This window comes from Apodemus sylvaticus, chromosome 4, assembly GCF_947179515.1.
Source record: "Apodemus sylvaticus chromosome 4, mApoSyl1.1, whole genome shotgun sequence".
NCBI classification, from domain to species: Eukaryota; Metazoa; Chordata; class Mammalia; order Rodentia; family Muridae; genus Apodemus; species Apodemus sylvaticus.
Window position 1 is genome coordinate 62,982,416 of NC_067475.1, and position 16,395 is coordinate 62,998,810.

Below are 16,395 nucleotides of genomic sequence, written 5' to 3' on the forward strand. Positions count from 1 at the left end.
TCAGTGTGCTGCCTGGTGTACAATGTGAGACTTACTCATTAGGAAACCAATTACAGTAGTTTCCATGACACTGCTAACTTCTGCAAGGAAACCAAAACACCTTCCTGAAAAGAACTCTTCCCCCTTTGAGTTGGCCAAAGGCACGAGGCCTATGTTCACCACTCGGTTCAGGAAAGGCTCCTTGCAGAAGTGGGACCCCAAGGCTGACAAAGGTGAAGATGATATGTGCAGGTCAGAAGTCTCAACTCTAGGGCTCCAAGTTCTAATTCTAGTCCACCTAAAATTCATGTATTGGTCTCCTTAGTTGTAAGGTAGATTTTGTTTTCAGAACTTAACAGCTACAGTAAGATTTCTGATAAAATGAAATGAATGCAGTAAGTCACCCTTTTCAAGTTATGAGATCAAAGGAACAATAGAGACGGTTGAGAAGGAATGGCTCTTAGCGCATGCCCAAGTCTGGCTCGGCCATTAACTGGCTGCCATAGGTTAGTCACAGGTCCTTGGGCCTCACAGCCTTTCATCTGTATGGTGTATGAATTAATATATAGTACATACTGTGCTGAGAACTTAACTAATATATATGGTTTAACTTATTTTACCTGGGAGGTCAGTGATGGCCGTCTGTGAGACGAATGCTGTGAATGTCCACTCCATGCACTGTTTGACAGAGTCCTAACTTTCAAATTTCAGTCTTTATTTGGAGAAGAGTCTAACCTACATTCAGGGCCTGTACGTAGACCCCTCCTGCTATCTTAAAGACTTCCCTTCCATTTTCCTGTTCTGATGGTGAGCTAGCAAAGCCTCATTGGTTCTGAGGGGGGAAGTGGTCCTCGCAAAGTGAGGTGCTAGTGATGGCTGTTGGCATAAAGCATGTAGAACTACCTCATGGGATGGACTTTACCAAGTGTGTTCTAAAATCTCAGTCCCAAGTCAAAGTACATGAATCAATGCTGTGTATGTGTGGCCTTCTGGTATCCACCTCAGGTTTGGGTTTATTCATTGTTCTATGGTTCTAGGGGGTCGAATCAAGGAGGTTGGCATGCTGCCAAGCACTCCTCCTGGGATACTTCCCCAGCCCCGTTATGTATGTATGTATGATGTATCTACATATTTTGGTCCAGGCTTCATGCATACTAGACAGGCACTATCACACTGAGCTATACCCCAGTCTTTATGTTCATTTTAGTTTATAGGAGTCACGTTGTTATTGTGTCATGTATTTCAAGATAGGCTCTCTTTAGCCCAGGCTGATCTTGAACTTGTAGTGATCCTACTGCCTCAACCATCTGAGTGCTAGGATTGAAGGCATTTGCCACCGTGCATGGCTCACTAATCAATTTCTTTGTAAATGATGAGTTTGTGCCCCAGGTCAGTGGGTGGCACCTCACAATGTAGTGACCCGGTTGAGGTGCTGTGCTGAGTCCTGCCGATGCCACTAAGCCCTCACAGCAACCTCCACTGCAGGTTTCTTTTCACAGTCCCTGCCTACTTCATGTGAGTTGGCCATGAAGAATCTGAGGTAATAAACCGTTCTAAATCCTAAAATGCCATGTAGGTACTAGTGACAGTGCTGTGGGACTGTGCTGGAGGCAGAGCCAGGCTGAACCGTTGTCAAACACCAGGTTTACAAGGGGCTTCCTCCATGGGGGTGACTTGACTTTTCTCTTGAATGTGGATCAGATAAGAGTGTCCAACACCCCACGGCCAGGTGGCGTTCTAGGCCCTTTCAACTCCATCCAGGACTCCTTGACATGCCATTGGGAACAGTAGTGGGTAGAGCGATGCCTTCATGGGACGTGACCCCTTCCTTTGTTAATCACGTGGCTTAGGGGTTTCTTGTTGGTGTTTTAATTCAGGGTCTCGCTACACACCCTGCAGCCCAGGCTGCGTCTGTTTCCTGAGTGCTGGGATTACAGGCACGTTCCACCCTGATCTTCCTCTTACGCTTTATTGTGGCCCCGTGTACACAGTGTTATTTCCTCAAAGGCATCTCTTGCTTAGTGGCACAGCTCTCTGCAGGACTCCCAGGTGAAGCCAGATTGTCTCACACCAAGAGGACAATTGTGGGACCACCAGTACCATGTGGCCTGTTCTCTGAAGTCTTGGTTATTTAGTTCTTAAGAGTTGAGTTTATGGAGTGGGATGCTATACTGCTATCATATAGCTTGTCTTAGTGAGGTTTCTGGTTTTCAGATAAAACATGGACAAAACCAACTTGGAGAGAAAGGGTTTATTTCGGTTTAAAGCTCCCAGGTCATACTCTGTCACTGGGGGAGGTCAGGATAAGAACTGAATCAGACGCCATGGAGAAGTGCTGCTTGCTTCTTGTCTTGATCTCCATGGCTGCTGAGCCTGCTTTCTTATACAACCCAGGACACCAGCCCAGGTGGCACTGCCCGTATAAATCATTAATCAAGAAAATGCCCCACAGGCCAATCTGAATGAGGCATTTTCCCAGATGAGCCCAGTTCCTGTTAAGTTGACCATCTAACCAGCACACAGCCCTTGAAGACCATCTAACCAGCACACAGCCCTTGAAAAATATAGGAAGAAAAAGTGTATGTGCAAGCATAAAAAGAAATAATAGAAACTAGGAATTCTTGGATATAATCTATATTAGAATGTTTTCATCAGGAAACATGAAATTAGGGCTAATTAGGTACTCCGTACTACAGGATGGAGATGAAGCGGAAGCAGCCTCTGGGGAGGGAACAGGCACCAGCCATGGACTGTGCTCACCTCTTCAGTGCTGTCTACCCAGCTTCCATAGCTAAGTCTGAGAAAGGAAAGGATGAGGAGAATTTTTGTTGCTCGGTACCTGCGTATTAACTGAAGTGTACATCAAGCACCTACTGTGTGCAAGGCTCTGCTGGGTCCTCCAGTTCTAAGGGGAAGCAGAGTCAAGCACAAGACTAGCTGTCCTGTCACTCCGTCACTGGCTGGCAAGAGCTGTCCTGTCACTCTGTCACTGGCTGGCGACGGCTGTGGCAGAGGGCCTGTGGAGTTGAAGGTTCATCACAGAAACTGACCAGTGGGAGCTTGGGGGAAGTGATGAGGGAATGCCTTCTCAGTATGTAGGAACTGACACAACCCTGCCTCTTCCTCTGCTCTGCTCCTAACCGCTTTATCTTCATCCAGCCACACCTGGCACAGGCGCGCATCCTCTGGAGTAATGGTGAGCAGTGATTGCAGAGCGGGAGGAGATGGGTGGGCTGGTCAGACAGCCAAGTGTTTATACCCCAGAGGCTCTAATTTGTAGCTTTTTTTCTCAGCTGTAATACCAACCGCATCGCTTACATCATAAACCTGGACCTTCAGTGTGCACACAGAACACATTTGTATCCTCCCTAAAACCCCCATTTCTTTTCTCCTTGCTGTAGAGTTTAGGGGTTTTCAGATCACTCTGACTTTTCTATAGAGTTTTTCCAGCTGCCAGAGCATCTGGGCTAAATTGGGCTAAGACCCCATTATTGTACAAACGAAGGAAGAGCCCAGGCACCCCACCACCACCCACAGGGACTTTAAGTATTAACAGAGTTGTTACCAGCCAAGGGATGTGCTTACGATCTAGTATTAGCTAGAACCAGGATGCCCCACTAGAGCCTGAATGTCCCGCTGAAATCAAAAGTTTCCTCTAGAGATGGAGCTTCATCTACAGAAAGCCGTCCAGTTGTTGCAACCTCTCTAAGGGAGACTCACGAGTTCTGCTGCACTGACTCAGAGACACCAGGGAAAGATGATGTAATCCCAGAGCCTTCATGGCAGAAGACTCCCTAGATGTCTGAGGTAATTGGAAAATTCAAGGCTGATCCCTTGGGTGCTTACAATTTATCCAACAAATTCGGTAGAAGACATTTTCCCAAGTGGTATTTGTTTAAATGAGAAATACTTGGGTTTGGGAAAATGGAAGTCATGAAAACATACTAAGTAAAGCCAAACAAAATTCTACCAACTTTAATTTCTATTCATTCAACATACTATTTGTCTCTACTATGAGCCAAAACCTGACCTGCTTGGGGATAATACAGTTACTAAAGGTCAGCTCCCTGCCCTCACAGAACTCTAAGTCCAGTCCAGCAGACTTAAGACAGTGTGTGGCAACTGGTGATAAAGCCAGGCAGGGGTGCCTTCTCCTGGGAGGGAGACTTCCATTTTATTCAGGATGGCTAGAGACCTCACTAATAGGACGGTAGTTGACACTAGAGCAGAAACTTGAAACCGGGGTCTGCGTCTTTGAGGAGGACTGTCAGATGGAAGGTCTGCTACTCTAAAGGCTCCGGGATGAGGCTGCCGAGCATGAGGGCCAGCGGCAGAGGGCGGAGCTGGGGAGGAAGAGGAGGACATGGATTGGCCGCACCGGCTGCTCCTATGTGGTGCTGTGAAGCATGTGAGCTGACTGTTCTGAGTAAGATGGGAGGTCACTGGGGGGGCTGAGCAGAATGACCTGAGGAAGCAGGCTGGTTAGAAGACAGACAAAGCTTTCTGGTGCTAAGTCTTGGCTTTTCAGACCAGGATAGTAGCAGTGGATGCAGACAGCAGGATGTGTTGTGAAAATAAGGCTGACAGGAGTTACCAGTGGTTTGGATATGGTGTGTGACACTCAAAGAGTTTCCAGGGCTGCCCCACCTAAGGACAGACTTACGCTTTTCTTTTAAAGTGTGGAGAGGACTCCAGGAGAAGCTGTTCGGTGGTGGCAGACAGGAGCACGTGAGAACTGGACACTGGAAGTCATTTGAATTTGACTGCGGTGCTTACTGTACACACAGGGGAGATGTGATGTAAGCCACTGGACCTCATAGTCGTCTAGAGAGTGGGCCTGGAGGGGACTTGGGAGTCACCATGTGTAGTATTTAAGTCAGAAGGAGGTCTTGGGAGGGAACAGGGGCGAAAAATGGAAGGACTGCTCTCACTCTGTGGAGCATACGGAGAACAGCACAGTGCAAGGCCACTCAAAGGAGCCTGGGAGGGACTCGCTGAACAGAACGCGGGATTGACGCCTAATCAGACATGAAGAGGCATTGCAGGGAGGCAGAACATGCTCCATTTGCTGCAGAAAGCTATCCTGCAGTTTAATAAACCGACCTACGCAATACTGCTAGACCCCACATCCCCAAGGTTCTACAAAGCATGCCTCAGGGAGGTGGGGTGGGGCAAACCCACCCTGGCTGAGACCAGTGATCTCAAGGCAGCAAGGGCAAGCTCAGGAAGCACCTGGTTCAGACTCTCTGGTGGGGGTGGGGGTGGGGGTGGGGGACAGGCTGAGTGAGGAGCAAATAACCAGCAGGAGGTGTGATGGGCAGGGCTGTCTTCTGGGAACATCAGATTTTGCTTACCGAAAGGGGCTCAAGGGGAAGGTTTGCAGAAAAGGAGAAAGTATCTTAATGTCTGAGGCTAAAAGAAGAAAATGTAACCTGTGGTGACCCGACAGCCGTCATCTGAGTGCTTCGCGTCCTTTGCTTTACCCAAGTCACCACTCCAATGAGTCACCACTCCCTATGAGATCTTAGAATGCAAATGTCAGTAATTTGGTTTAATATATTCCGAATTTACTGCTATAAAAGAAACCAGGAATCCCAGAACACACAATCTCTACAGGGAGGACCTTGGCTGGGCTGAGGGAATCCTGCAGCCACTAGGGGGTGCTCTGCAGTCAGTGCAAAAACCCTCGATGATGTCAGAGCTGTGTGGATGGAGGACTCGCCATCCCATCCTCTGGGGTTAAGACCTGCAGCAGTTGGCTGAGCTCTCGCCACCGTTCCTCCTATTAGCTGTCTACTGTGTGCCCTACACACGAGCATCACCCAGACGCTCACCTAAACAGCAAAACACTGTAACCATCACTGAAAGTACAGTAACAGAAAAATGAATGGGACAACAGGTTTTCATCCTCCAGGAGAAGTCCTCAAGCTCCAGCTCAGGGATAAACTCGAGAGGGTGTAGTATAATGGAGAGGAAGGCATACAGTCCTCCCTGTCCCGTGAGCTCATGTTCCATGCCACAGACACCTCGACAGCTGTATAAAACAGGAGAGCGCCTCCTGTGGAGGAGATCATTAGCCTGCCCTGAAGAGCGATGCAGGGGAGGCCTGCACTCCGCCGAGGTACAGGTGAGACGCTCACGCACACAAAGCACCTGAAGTCTCACGTTAGAGAAAGCACTCTATCTTTAATTCTGTCAGTCTCTTTGGAACTACTCCAGCTCTGGGTTCTCTGCATATCTGAAGTCTTGCTAGCTTCAGGTTTACCTGGCCCGACTTGTCCCCAGGAAGCATCAGAGTGCCACAGTCCTAAGCAGACTCCTCGGGGCGCTCTGCCCACTCGTGTACGAGCACTCGGACTTCTCAGTGAACTTCCCACAGCAAGACCAGTGTGGACGGCCCGGGTGGCCTTTGTGTCCATGGCCACAGCCAAGGTACCCACCTGCATAATACAAAGGGGAGACAACAGAAAGTGGAATCCAGCTCTACAAAGCTAAGCCTGGCAACATTCAGCCTGAAGCTCTCAGATCTCCCCAAAGGACTGCCGAGTTCCGCCCACTGTCATGAGAACCATCCGGTAGCCAGGCTGGGCCAGGCCAGGCTCTCGGAGCTGTCCAAAATGCAACCTGGAGATGAACTAGTTTGCACTTCAACTGCTAAATACTGGTTTGCATCTTAACTATGTGCAGTGAGTGTCATGAAAATGAAAGGGTAGAATAATGGAAAAGGACAGATCCTGGATTGGTCACATGGAGGGTTACAAAAGCTTATTTTGTGGGCCACCATTAAAGACATGATAAAAAAAAAATGTGTTTTGCCTTCCTTTATGTCTATATACCATGTGGGTGCTGGATCAGAAAGAAGGCATCAAATCACTTTAACTGGAGTAATAAACAGTTGTGAGCCCCCTGGGTGGTGGGAATTGAACTTGGGTCTTCTGGAACAGCAGCCAGTGCTCACACAATTGGATCGCCCCCCCCCCAACCTATGATACAACACTTATACCAACAACAAAGGATCTCTTGCCCAGAGGTCTAAAGAGTCAGACGTTACTCAATCATCTACTCTCCTGAACCTCCCCATTTGAATTTCCTCATGATTTTTGGATGGATCTATATTTCACAGTGCTCAAACTGCTAGAACAGGTACAGACTGAATCTAAGAATCTCAGATTCTGGTCAAAAGGCCCATGGACTGGTAAACTGTATCAAGAAAGAACTTAGAACCTTGAAGCCTATCATTTCAGTTCAGAACAAGAGACTTGCTGTGTAGACAATCTGGGTCCTGCCTTTACATGAGAGCCTAGAATTCTTTAATATTATTTTTTGACATTTTCTTTATTTACATTTCAAATGTTATCCCATTCTTCCTCCCCCTGCTTCTATGAGGGTATTCACCTACCCACCCACCCACTCCCACCTCCCCATCCTGGCATTCTCCTACACTGGGACATTGAGCCTTCGTAGGACCAAGGGCCTCTCCTCCCATTGATACCCAATAAGGCCATCCTCTGCTACATATGCAGCTGGAACCATGGGTCCCTCTGTGTACACTTTGGTTGATGGTTTAGTCCCTGGGAGCTCTGGGGAGTCTGGTTGATTGATATTATTGGTCTTCCTATGGAGTCACAAACTCCTTCAAGAGGCTTGAATTCTGTAAGAAAAGCCTCAGCCCAAACACCCTGACCTAGGAGCTGTGAGGAAGGGAAGGGAAGGACCCTTGCTTGCTGCTGCTTGGGCGAGCAGGCTTGAGGACGCTGGCCATCTTACCTGGCATGGTACCTCCACAGGCACAGCGTGCGGTTTTCTGGCCTCCGCTGGAACAGAAGGTACAGCAGTGAAACACACCTGGATGTGGCCGATGCTTCCTCCTCACGGTCACATTGAACGGCGAGCCCTGCAGGGTTCAGGCCAAGAGCAAAGACTAGCACCTCGGACATCAACGGGGTGTGCTGAGCCATCAGTGTACAAGCAGGCTCTAAGTCACAGGGCGGACCAGGCCTCTGGACAGGAGTCTATCTGCTGGATGGGGACAAATCCCGGTGCAGCCCTCCTGCGAAGTGCCAGAGTCACCACATTTCACCAGGTTACTGACTGTGTGTAGCTACCGAGCTGCTGGACACGGAAGACAGTGCCCAGGTCAGCCCCATCTTCAGTGAACTGGCTCTCTTCATGACTCCACTTCCTGCCAGCTTTGCATGACGTGGGAGTGGCACCCACAGTGACTCAGCCTTCTGTGTGCCTGACTGCAGTCTCTAGACGCCTCAGTCGCAATTCCTGAGGAGCTCAGGGGTAGCCACCAGGCTTCCACAACCACAAGACACGTGTGGCGCTTTCTATAGCTTCTCAGCCACACACGTCTCTTCACACACAGATAGCACCTTTCCCTCTACTCCTGGACACAAATCCACTCACCCAGCCTCTCTCTCGGTGATAGACTGTAAAGATACATGGAAGACAGAAGGCCTTCATCTGTGTGGCTCATGAGTCTCAAGTTAGTAACTACTTTTTCCTCAAGGATAACTTCTGTATTTTAATTTCTCTCCTATGTTATATACACATGTTTATTAAGTATTGTAATTTTCCTGTCCTTATATAAGAACCACATCTTCTGAGAAAAGCCAAAGTGGAGGACTTCCCAGTGTTAAAGGCTCCCTCTTTTGAAGGGAAGACCCAGAAACTGAGCCTTAAAATGATAAGCCAATACAAACCTTTCTTTCACGTTCATAGCCCAGGTGTTTTATCACAGTGTCAAAGGGCCGGCAAATACACAGTTTCCTGGATGTGTAACCCGGATAGAAGCATGGCTGACACATCCTGAAATCCCTGCACTTAGGAGATCAGGGTAAGAGGATCAAGGGTTCAAGACCAGCCTGGCTACACAGTGGATTGTAGGCACTTTGGATTATAACAACACTCTGTCCCCTACTTCATACAACAAAATGAAAGAAAACCACCCAAAGATAAAGTAACAGGTTCAGATTCCAAGGTGGATTGGCTACAGAGCTACTGTGAGATCTGTCTGAGTAGGCTTTGAAGAAAATGTAAGTGAAGTCTACAAGGACATCCAACCTATCCCTGACACACTGGGATTAAAACTGCATATCCTATGGGCTGATGGTGAGGCAGATAAATGACCGGTCACGCGACAGGAGGCATGTAGCCCTGACAACTGTGGCCCACAGTGGGGAAAGGTTGAAAACCATTAAATGCGTGAGCCGGTCTGTTAACGGACTCCCCTTTGGTCAAGACAGCTTCCCCAGACTAAGAATCCCAACAAACTAACCAGGAGGATAAAATGTAATATAAATGCCAGTGGGTGAACTAGACAGCGTTCTCAGGGCCATGAGCATACTCTCGTAAGAACACAAGTTGCAGAGTCTGGGCTGTGTCCACAACAGGGAGGAAAGCACAGCTGATTTCAGCTGACAGCGTCCAGCCGACAGCAAGGGCGGGGCCTTCCTTACCTGCACGTGCTGCTCTCTGATGCACACCCACACAGTGTAGACCCCAGGCTCCTTGGGGGTGTAGGAAACATGGTATGATCCATCCTTGTTGTCCTGGACCACTGTTCTGATTGGACTGAATACAGAAAGGGTTCAGAGGGCCAGTCGCTGTCACAAGCCTGCTCCACTGCCCCACTTGAGGCTGGGGCACTGCAGCATTACACTCATTACATCGAATGTGAATCATGCATGCCCCTTAGACCAAAGGTTAAAGGTCAGTAACTACTTTAGTCCAACATCCTGAGAACCGGGAAAATGATCCTGTGCTCTTTTCTGCTGGTCTCTGCGAGACTCCCTGCCCTGTGGTCCCTTCTTATTCCAATTGCAGAGGGAGATATATATAATTATAAATCTATATATATAAATAATATATATATATATATATATATATATATATATATATATATATATATATATATATATATATATATATAAAACATGATCCTGGAACAATGTATTAGGAAAACAGGCTGGGTTTAAGAAAGGGTATGATTCTGTTACTCATTAAAAACAACAACAAACAAAACCATCCATTCCAGAGTTAGGAATAAGGACAATGTGGGGACAGGGAGACTCTACTGAGAATTAGGAATAAGGACAATGTGGGGACAGGGAGAGTCTACTGAGAGTTAGGAATAAGGACAATGTGGGGACAGGGAGACTCTACTGAGAGTTTGGAATAAGGACAATGTGGGGACAGGGAGAGTCTACTGAGAGTTAGGAATAAGGACAATGTGGGGACAGGGAGACTCTACTGAGAGTTTGGAATAAGGACAATGTGGGGACAGGGAGACTCTACTGAGAGTTTGGAATAAGGACAATGTGGGGACAGGGAGACTCTACTGAGAGTTAGGAATAAGGACAATGTGGGGACAGGGAGACTCTACTGAGAGTTAGGAATAAGGACACTGTGGGGACAGGGAGACTCTACTCAGAGTTTGGAATAAGGACAATGTGGGGACAGGGAGACTCTACTGAGAGTTAGGAATAAGGACACTGTGGGGACAGGGAGACTCTACTCAGAGTTAGGAATAAGGACAATGTGGGGACAGGGAGACTCTACTGAGAGGACTGAGGCGAGCCATAAAACCTACACAAGGAAGCACACGCTAATGGTGCAGGATCATTTTCTCCTGGCACTACGGAACCACAAGATGGAAGAGTCCAGTTATATCTCCCGTAACTCAAAGGCCCTAGTTTCCTCGCTGCCTACTACACGTTACGTTGAACACACACCTGTCCTTCTTATCTTTAGGGATGATTTCCACATGGACATTATCTCCTCCCCTGCCCATGCTCTCTCCTGAGGCATCCTTACAGAACAAGGTAAAAGAGGCTGTCTGCTTCTCTCGAGCTCTATGGAGATCTGCAAAAGACAAATACGCAGTAAGTACTCACTCCCGGGAGAGGCCATCTCCCCCAGTCAGACCAAAGAAAGCTTGTGCTTCCTGGTTATAAGGACTACCCTGCTCCAGAACTTTCTGTTCCCCTTCCCATGCTGTATAAGTACCCCCCTCCTCCCTCCCCCTCCCCTCCCCCAGCCCCTCCCAGGTTCAGCAGCAGCTGCTCTGGGATCACAGAGATCTCAACTCAGCTCCAAGGCAACTGCACGAAACTCAGGATTCATCTAGGTAATCAAAGACAGCGTTTAGGCTTGTATGAGAATACAAGGTAGAATAGGAAGATACTGAAGCCCAGCTTGCAACATCCCTGTTGTGAGAGCCTCAGCGACTCAAGACGCTAATGCCAGGGTGCCACAGCCTGTAGGCCAGAATAAGGACAAAGCTGGGTGTCTCAGGCCTAGGTTGTGAACTACCAGGGGTTGTATAGAGGCACATGGGGAATGGGGAGGGCAAGTGTTAGGAAACTCCTGAAACTCTACACCCAACTTAGTGGGTACTTCTGGGAAAGAACAGTCTTAGAATGATCTGTGACTCCCAAAGAGTTAGGAATTCCTCCCTAAAGTGAAGGGAGCTCAAACACAAATCTCCCCAATCAGGATTGATCTGTGAAATACATCTGAGTAATATGCTTCCCATAGGAACAGAACACTGGTATAAAGAAACCATGTCTAGATGGGCCTGGTGATACACACCTTTAAACCCAGCATTCAGAGGCAAATGGATTTCTCTAAGTTTGAGGCCAGTCTGTTCCACATAGTTCCAGATCAGCCAGAGCTACATAGTGAGACCCCGTCTCAAAAACAAAAAGAAACAGAAACAAACCCAAACAAAACTCGCCAACCTACCAAATCCCTTGAACTACCGATGACATAGAGTTTGTGTGAACCGAAATGGTAGGGAAGAAAGGAAGGCGTGACCGTGTCTTCCTCACTGCTCTGTCACCCACCACACAGCAGCCAAGCACCAGGAGCTGTGGTGTGTGCCTCTGAGCAGGCAGATTCTGCCTTGCCCCTTGTCAGTGCTGTTACCTCCTGTGGCACGGCCAGGACCCATCTCTCCCAAGCAAAGCCCGATCCTGACGGTTCTTGGGAGCTTCTGCTTTTCTGAAGTACAAGAAGTTCAAACCTACCCCCAGTACTAATAACTGCAGCCTGCCCAGACCATGAGAAAGAGAAGGGCAAGGCAGGGAGCCACTGCCGTTAAAACCAGTGTGCCTTGCTGAACAAGCCTCGTTTATTTTCTTTTTGACCATGGTCTCATATAGCCCAGCCTGCCGTCAGACTAGCTATGCATCCTCAAACTTCTGACCCACCTGCTGAGTACTCGGATTAAAAGCATATGCGGCCATGCTCAGTCTTATGTGGTGCCAATGATCAGATCCGGGCTTTGTGGGAACTAGGCAAGCCTTCTGCGCATGGCAGTATACCCCAACACAGCAAGACAATGCTTTAAATGCCAGCTCCCTGGCACTGTTGTCCCAGTACCACTGAGAAATGCTTCCCTACCTTCTCCCTGAAGGACACACTGCGCTGGATCAACTTCCTGCGTGTTAATGGCCCCATACACTTGATAGCCTTGGCACTGGCCTGCCTTCTCCTGAGGGGAGAAGCAGATCTTGTGGTTCACTCCTGGGCGGGCGCTGTATTCAACCTTATTCAGCTTCCTGAGCCTTTCCACAACCACGCCCTTGGTGATGAGGATCTCCAAGTCTGAGCCGCTGGTCAGCAGGTGCTCAGTGAAGTCCACTCCGGTCCGCATGTCTGCCAGCAGCTGTTCCAGCTGCGCTTTCTGCAGCTGTAGGGCGTTTTCCTTCTGGACCCGGATGTCATCCAGCTGCTGGAGCAGCCTGTCCCGATGTTCCTTGATGGCTTTGATGTAGCCCTCAGAGAACGTCTGGACGTCAGCCGCCACTGCCTCCACTTGCTCTTGGAGGGCCTTGTTCACGTTTTTGATCTGAGCCAGCGCGTCTTCCAGGGCCTCCACGTGGGGCTGCGTGTCCCGAAGCAGCTCCCGCACAGAATCGCCATGCTTGTGGATGACGTTGCTGGTAAAGTCGTAGGGGTGCTCTCGGTGCTCCCCGACCACGCAGTCCCGACACACCGGCCGGTCGCAGAGTTCACAGAACAGCCTCAGCTCCTCCGAAGGGTGTGAAGGACATAGGATGGGCTTTCCCACCCGACTGTAGCCTTTCAGGTCTTTCAGGTCCACCATGGTATGATACGTTGTCTTCTTCTGTCTCCTGGAAAGAAGCAGTTGGGAGCAGGAAGTGAGGGAATAACTAACTCCAGAGGGAGACAGTTTGTCAAAGAGGTTCTAGGGGTTAAATCGATCTGAGTCACATTCCTCAGAATGTATATAAAACTACAGGGTCCTCTTGGCTTCATTATTTCTCCACGGGGTGAAGCACATATCTATCTGAGTGCTGTTATTTAGGACACAATACGTAAATACTTGAATTTGGCATGGGATACATCGTCAAGGATGCAGTGCTGAGACTATATTCTGAGAGACTTTCACTCCAGTTAATCTGGTAAGTTTAGGCAAGAGTCACATTCCACTTCCTAAAGCAGGGTGGAAGGCCAACAGCAAGTGATAGCCCATGCCAGACAGATCTAGATAGCAATGAAAGTGGCCAGCCAGCTCTGGCAAACTCTCATCTCATGTGTAATTAACATTTTTGGTAAGGCAGTTCCTTCGGCCAGTGACTACACTGCAAGGCCAGAATTCCCCCTCCCCAAGAGTCATCAGCATTAGTAGAAAGCGAAATCAATAGGTACTAAAATCAAAGTTCTCTTGCATCCCTTGTTCCTATAGATGTCCAGGGGCTCAGGGAAATCTCTAGGGAAATGCAGTGACTACTCCTGGACTTCCCTGGCAACAGCCCATCAACCTGAAGTGTGTATGGCTATTCCAGTCCAAGTGTGGATGCAGAGAAACCAGGTCAGCTGTTGAGCTGGTAACAAGACAGTCCTAGGGATAATCACACAAGCTAAAAATAGGGAGCAAAGACAACTGTTCTGTTGGTAAGGCCAGAAAACTAAGGGATGTCAGAACTCAACAAAAATAAAAGAACCTGCTCTAGGTTAATCCAAAACCTTGTTTAGTTTAGTATTCTTATGCACTAGAGTGGGATGGAAGAGAAAGGAAAGACAAAGACTAATTCATCTAACAAGCTATTCCTTGACTGTGATAAAAGGCAAACCACCCCAATCACCAGCCTGCTCTCCAGGTCAGAGGTCTGAGTTAAGGCCCAGCCGACTGACACCTACACCGAGCCAACATGTGCATAAGTAAAGAGAGCAGAGAAGGAAGAACGAGGTCTGAAGTGAGGATTCAGTCCAGCTCCATGCTTACCAGCTGTGGGGCTTTGGCGAAACACAAAATACCGCTAAGCGTCCATCTCGTTTACTAAATAGGGGTGAAGTCGCACCCATCTTTCATAAGAGCTACAATGATCAGATGAGATCAAGTGCAGGGTCCATGCTAGCACAGTAAACTTCTCTCCAGCACACCATGCATTTTCAATGGACCAACAATTGGTGCTAGAAGGAAACCCAGTGTGCTCTGTAAACCAAAACCTCCGGTACATTTATTACTACAGGTATCAGGTCGGACTCGAAGACTTCCATTCTAGAGCTTGCGATTTGTTTGCATAGTGTAATGTTTCCTTTTGACCTGCTCACCAAAGGGATTTGTGTCTTGCTATCTTTGCACTCCACTCTTAAGCCATAATAAATGGGGGTTTTCCCTCTTTACCTATGAGCCTGGCAGCAGAAGTGGCAGAGATTGGCTTTGCAGGTCTGACACCTCTTCTCTACTTCTCTGTCGCTGCACAGGTCACACACCAGGCCCTGGCCTTCCCCACGCAGACTCTCCAGCATCACATCATTCACGGCCAGGTGGTCTATCGTTAAAGCCTTCACTCCACCCAAGGGCAGGTCCACTTGAGCATCACATACCGGACAGAGGATGCCGATCTGTGGCTGCAGGCTGCATAGCTTGGGTTCCTGGAATATCGAGCCCTCAGAGCTTGTGTCTGAGTCACCCCCTCGGATGTCCACTACTGAGAACGGATCCAGCTTTTCCAGACACGAGGTGCACACCGTGTGCAAGCAAGGCAAGAGCCTGGGGACTTTGAAAAGTCTCAGACATGAAGGACAGTGAGTCTTGCCTGAGCTCCCAGATGCACTCGCATCTTGGAGTTTGTGCACGAAACCCAGAAGCGGCTTCCTGTTTTCTGACATGTTTCGCACGTATGTACCCAGTATCAGAAAAGGCCCTGGGCAGTCCTATAATGCAGGTTAAATTCACCCAAAGACAGATTTCCAAGAACTTGAACACAGACCATGAGGACTCTTGTGTTGCCAAATAAAAGGACAACCGGAAAGAGAACGCCTCTGAGGAACCATCCACAGATCTACTCGGGATTTGTGGTTTGGCCCTTCCTTTCCACTGCATCCCACACCAGACACGTCCACACCCTCCTGGATCACCCAAGCCGTCCTCCTCGCAAGAGCTTCTAGATCTAGTCCCCAGCTAGTTCTGCCACCACCACCCAGATCCCAGCATTTCTTGTCCTCCGAAGTCACCCCCCACCCCCTGCCCCACTGGTCCCGCCCCCACCACGCCACAAGTGCGCCCTCCCCTCCGGGCGATGAGGTAGTAGGTCCTCGGGCTCTCCCAGAGTGCGGAGCCAAGTGCTGCCGCCTCTTTGGGTTGCCTAGAAGGCCCTAGAGTCGCCCCGCCTCACACCAATCCCAGCCCAGGTAGGCTCCGAAGAATCCAATCACCGTCCGAAAGGGGCGGGCCTCGCCGATCGGAGTCACGTCGTCCTCCAGAGTGACATCACTGTCATCCAATAAGCTCAGCAAGTTCCACATCCTCGCTGACCACTCACGGGGCGAAAGGAAAGGGACCAAGGGAGTGTCTCAAGCAGGATCTGGAGGAGGAGTCTGGGAGTGAGCGGCTTGGTGGTTGGCGTCACGAATGTGAGCTCCTTCCACCTGAAAGACCTTTGGATCATTGAAAGGGCTGCACAGAGTGCTGGAGGCGGGCTCCACTTCCAAGTTCATATAGACTTCTCCTATTGGTGCGTGGTACTGTCAGTCGGCCGAGGTAGCCCGAGGCATGCTGGAAGTTGTAGGCGGGCTCTCAGCTGCAGCGGCCTTAGCGAATCAGTGGTCACCCGGGTAGTTTCCTTTCTGGATCTCCTGGGTATTTTTTTTTGCTCTGGAATCTTAGTTTAGAGTGCTAGGTACCAGAATCCTCTCAGCTGGCTAGCTTCTGGCATTTTCCAGAGGAAGGGTAGAATGGTTTCTGGCTCTGGTACCAGAAACGTAACTGAAAAGTTTAGAACTGCTGCTCCACGGAGCTCCACTGAGTTTCGGGGTGCAAGCTGCTTTTAATCACTCAAGACCAAGACGGGAAGGCACATGACCTAAGTGAGACACTTCTCGCCCAGAATTCTATAGTAACAGAAGTTGTCGGGGTTTCGGGAGGCCAACAGAGCA

The 16,395-nt window shown here is 49.0% G+C and overlaps 1 protein-coding gene across 1 annotated transcript; it reads right to left on the minus strand.

The window, feature by feature from the left end:
- Positions 1-6,145: 6,145 nt before the first annotated feature.
- On the minus strand, positions 6,146-15,471 carry Trim45 (tripartite motif containing 45). The gene is made up of 6 exons (XM_052179638.1): positions 14,642-15,471; positions 12,391-13,124; positions 10,719-10,848; positions 9,444-9,558; positions 7,747-7,873; positions 6,146-6,419 (listed from the first exon to the last, which is right to left on the minus strand). The coding sequence occupies exons 1-6, from the start codon at positions 15,127-15,129 to the stop codon at positions 6,271-6,273; spliced, it is 1,743 nt and encodes a 580-aa protein (XP_052035598.1). The 5' UTR covers positions 15,130-15,471; the 3' UTR covers positions 6,146-6,270.
- Between the last annotated feature and the right edge of the window lie 924 nt (positions 15,472-16,395).

Excerpts from the sequence above, each read along its gene's own strand:
- Trim45 (XM_052179638.1), bottom strand. The coding sequence starts at position 15,129 with ATGTCAGAAAACAGGAAGCCGCTTCTGGGTTTCGTGCACAAACTCCAA. Across the intron at positions 10,849-12,390 it reads GTGTGTCCTTCAGGGAGAAG|ATCTCCATAGAGCTCGAGAG; the intron begins GTAGGGAAGCAT and ends TGTCTTTTGCAG. Across the intron at positions 7,874-9,443 it reads TCAGAGAGCAGCACGTGCAG|GGCTCGCCGTTCAATGTGAC; the intron begins GTAAGGAAGGCC and ends TGAACCCTGCAG.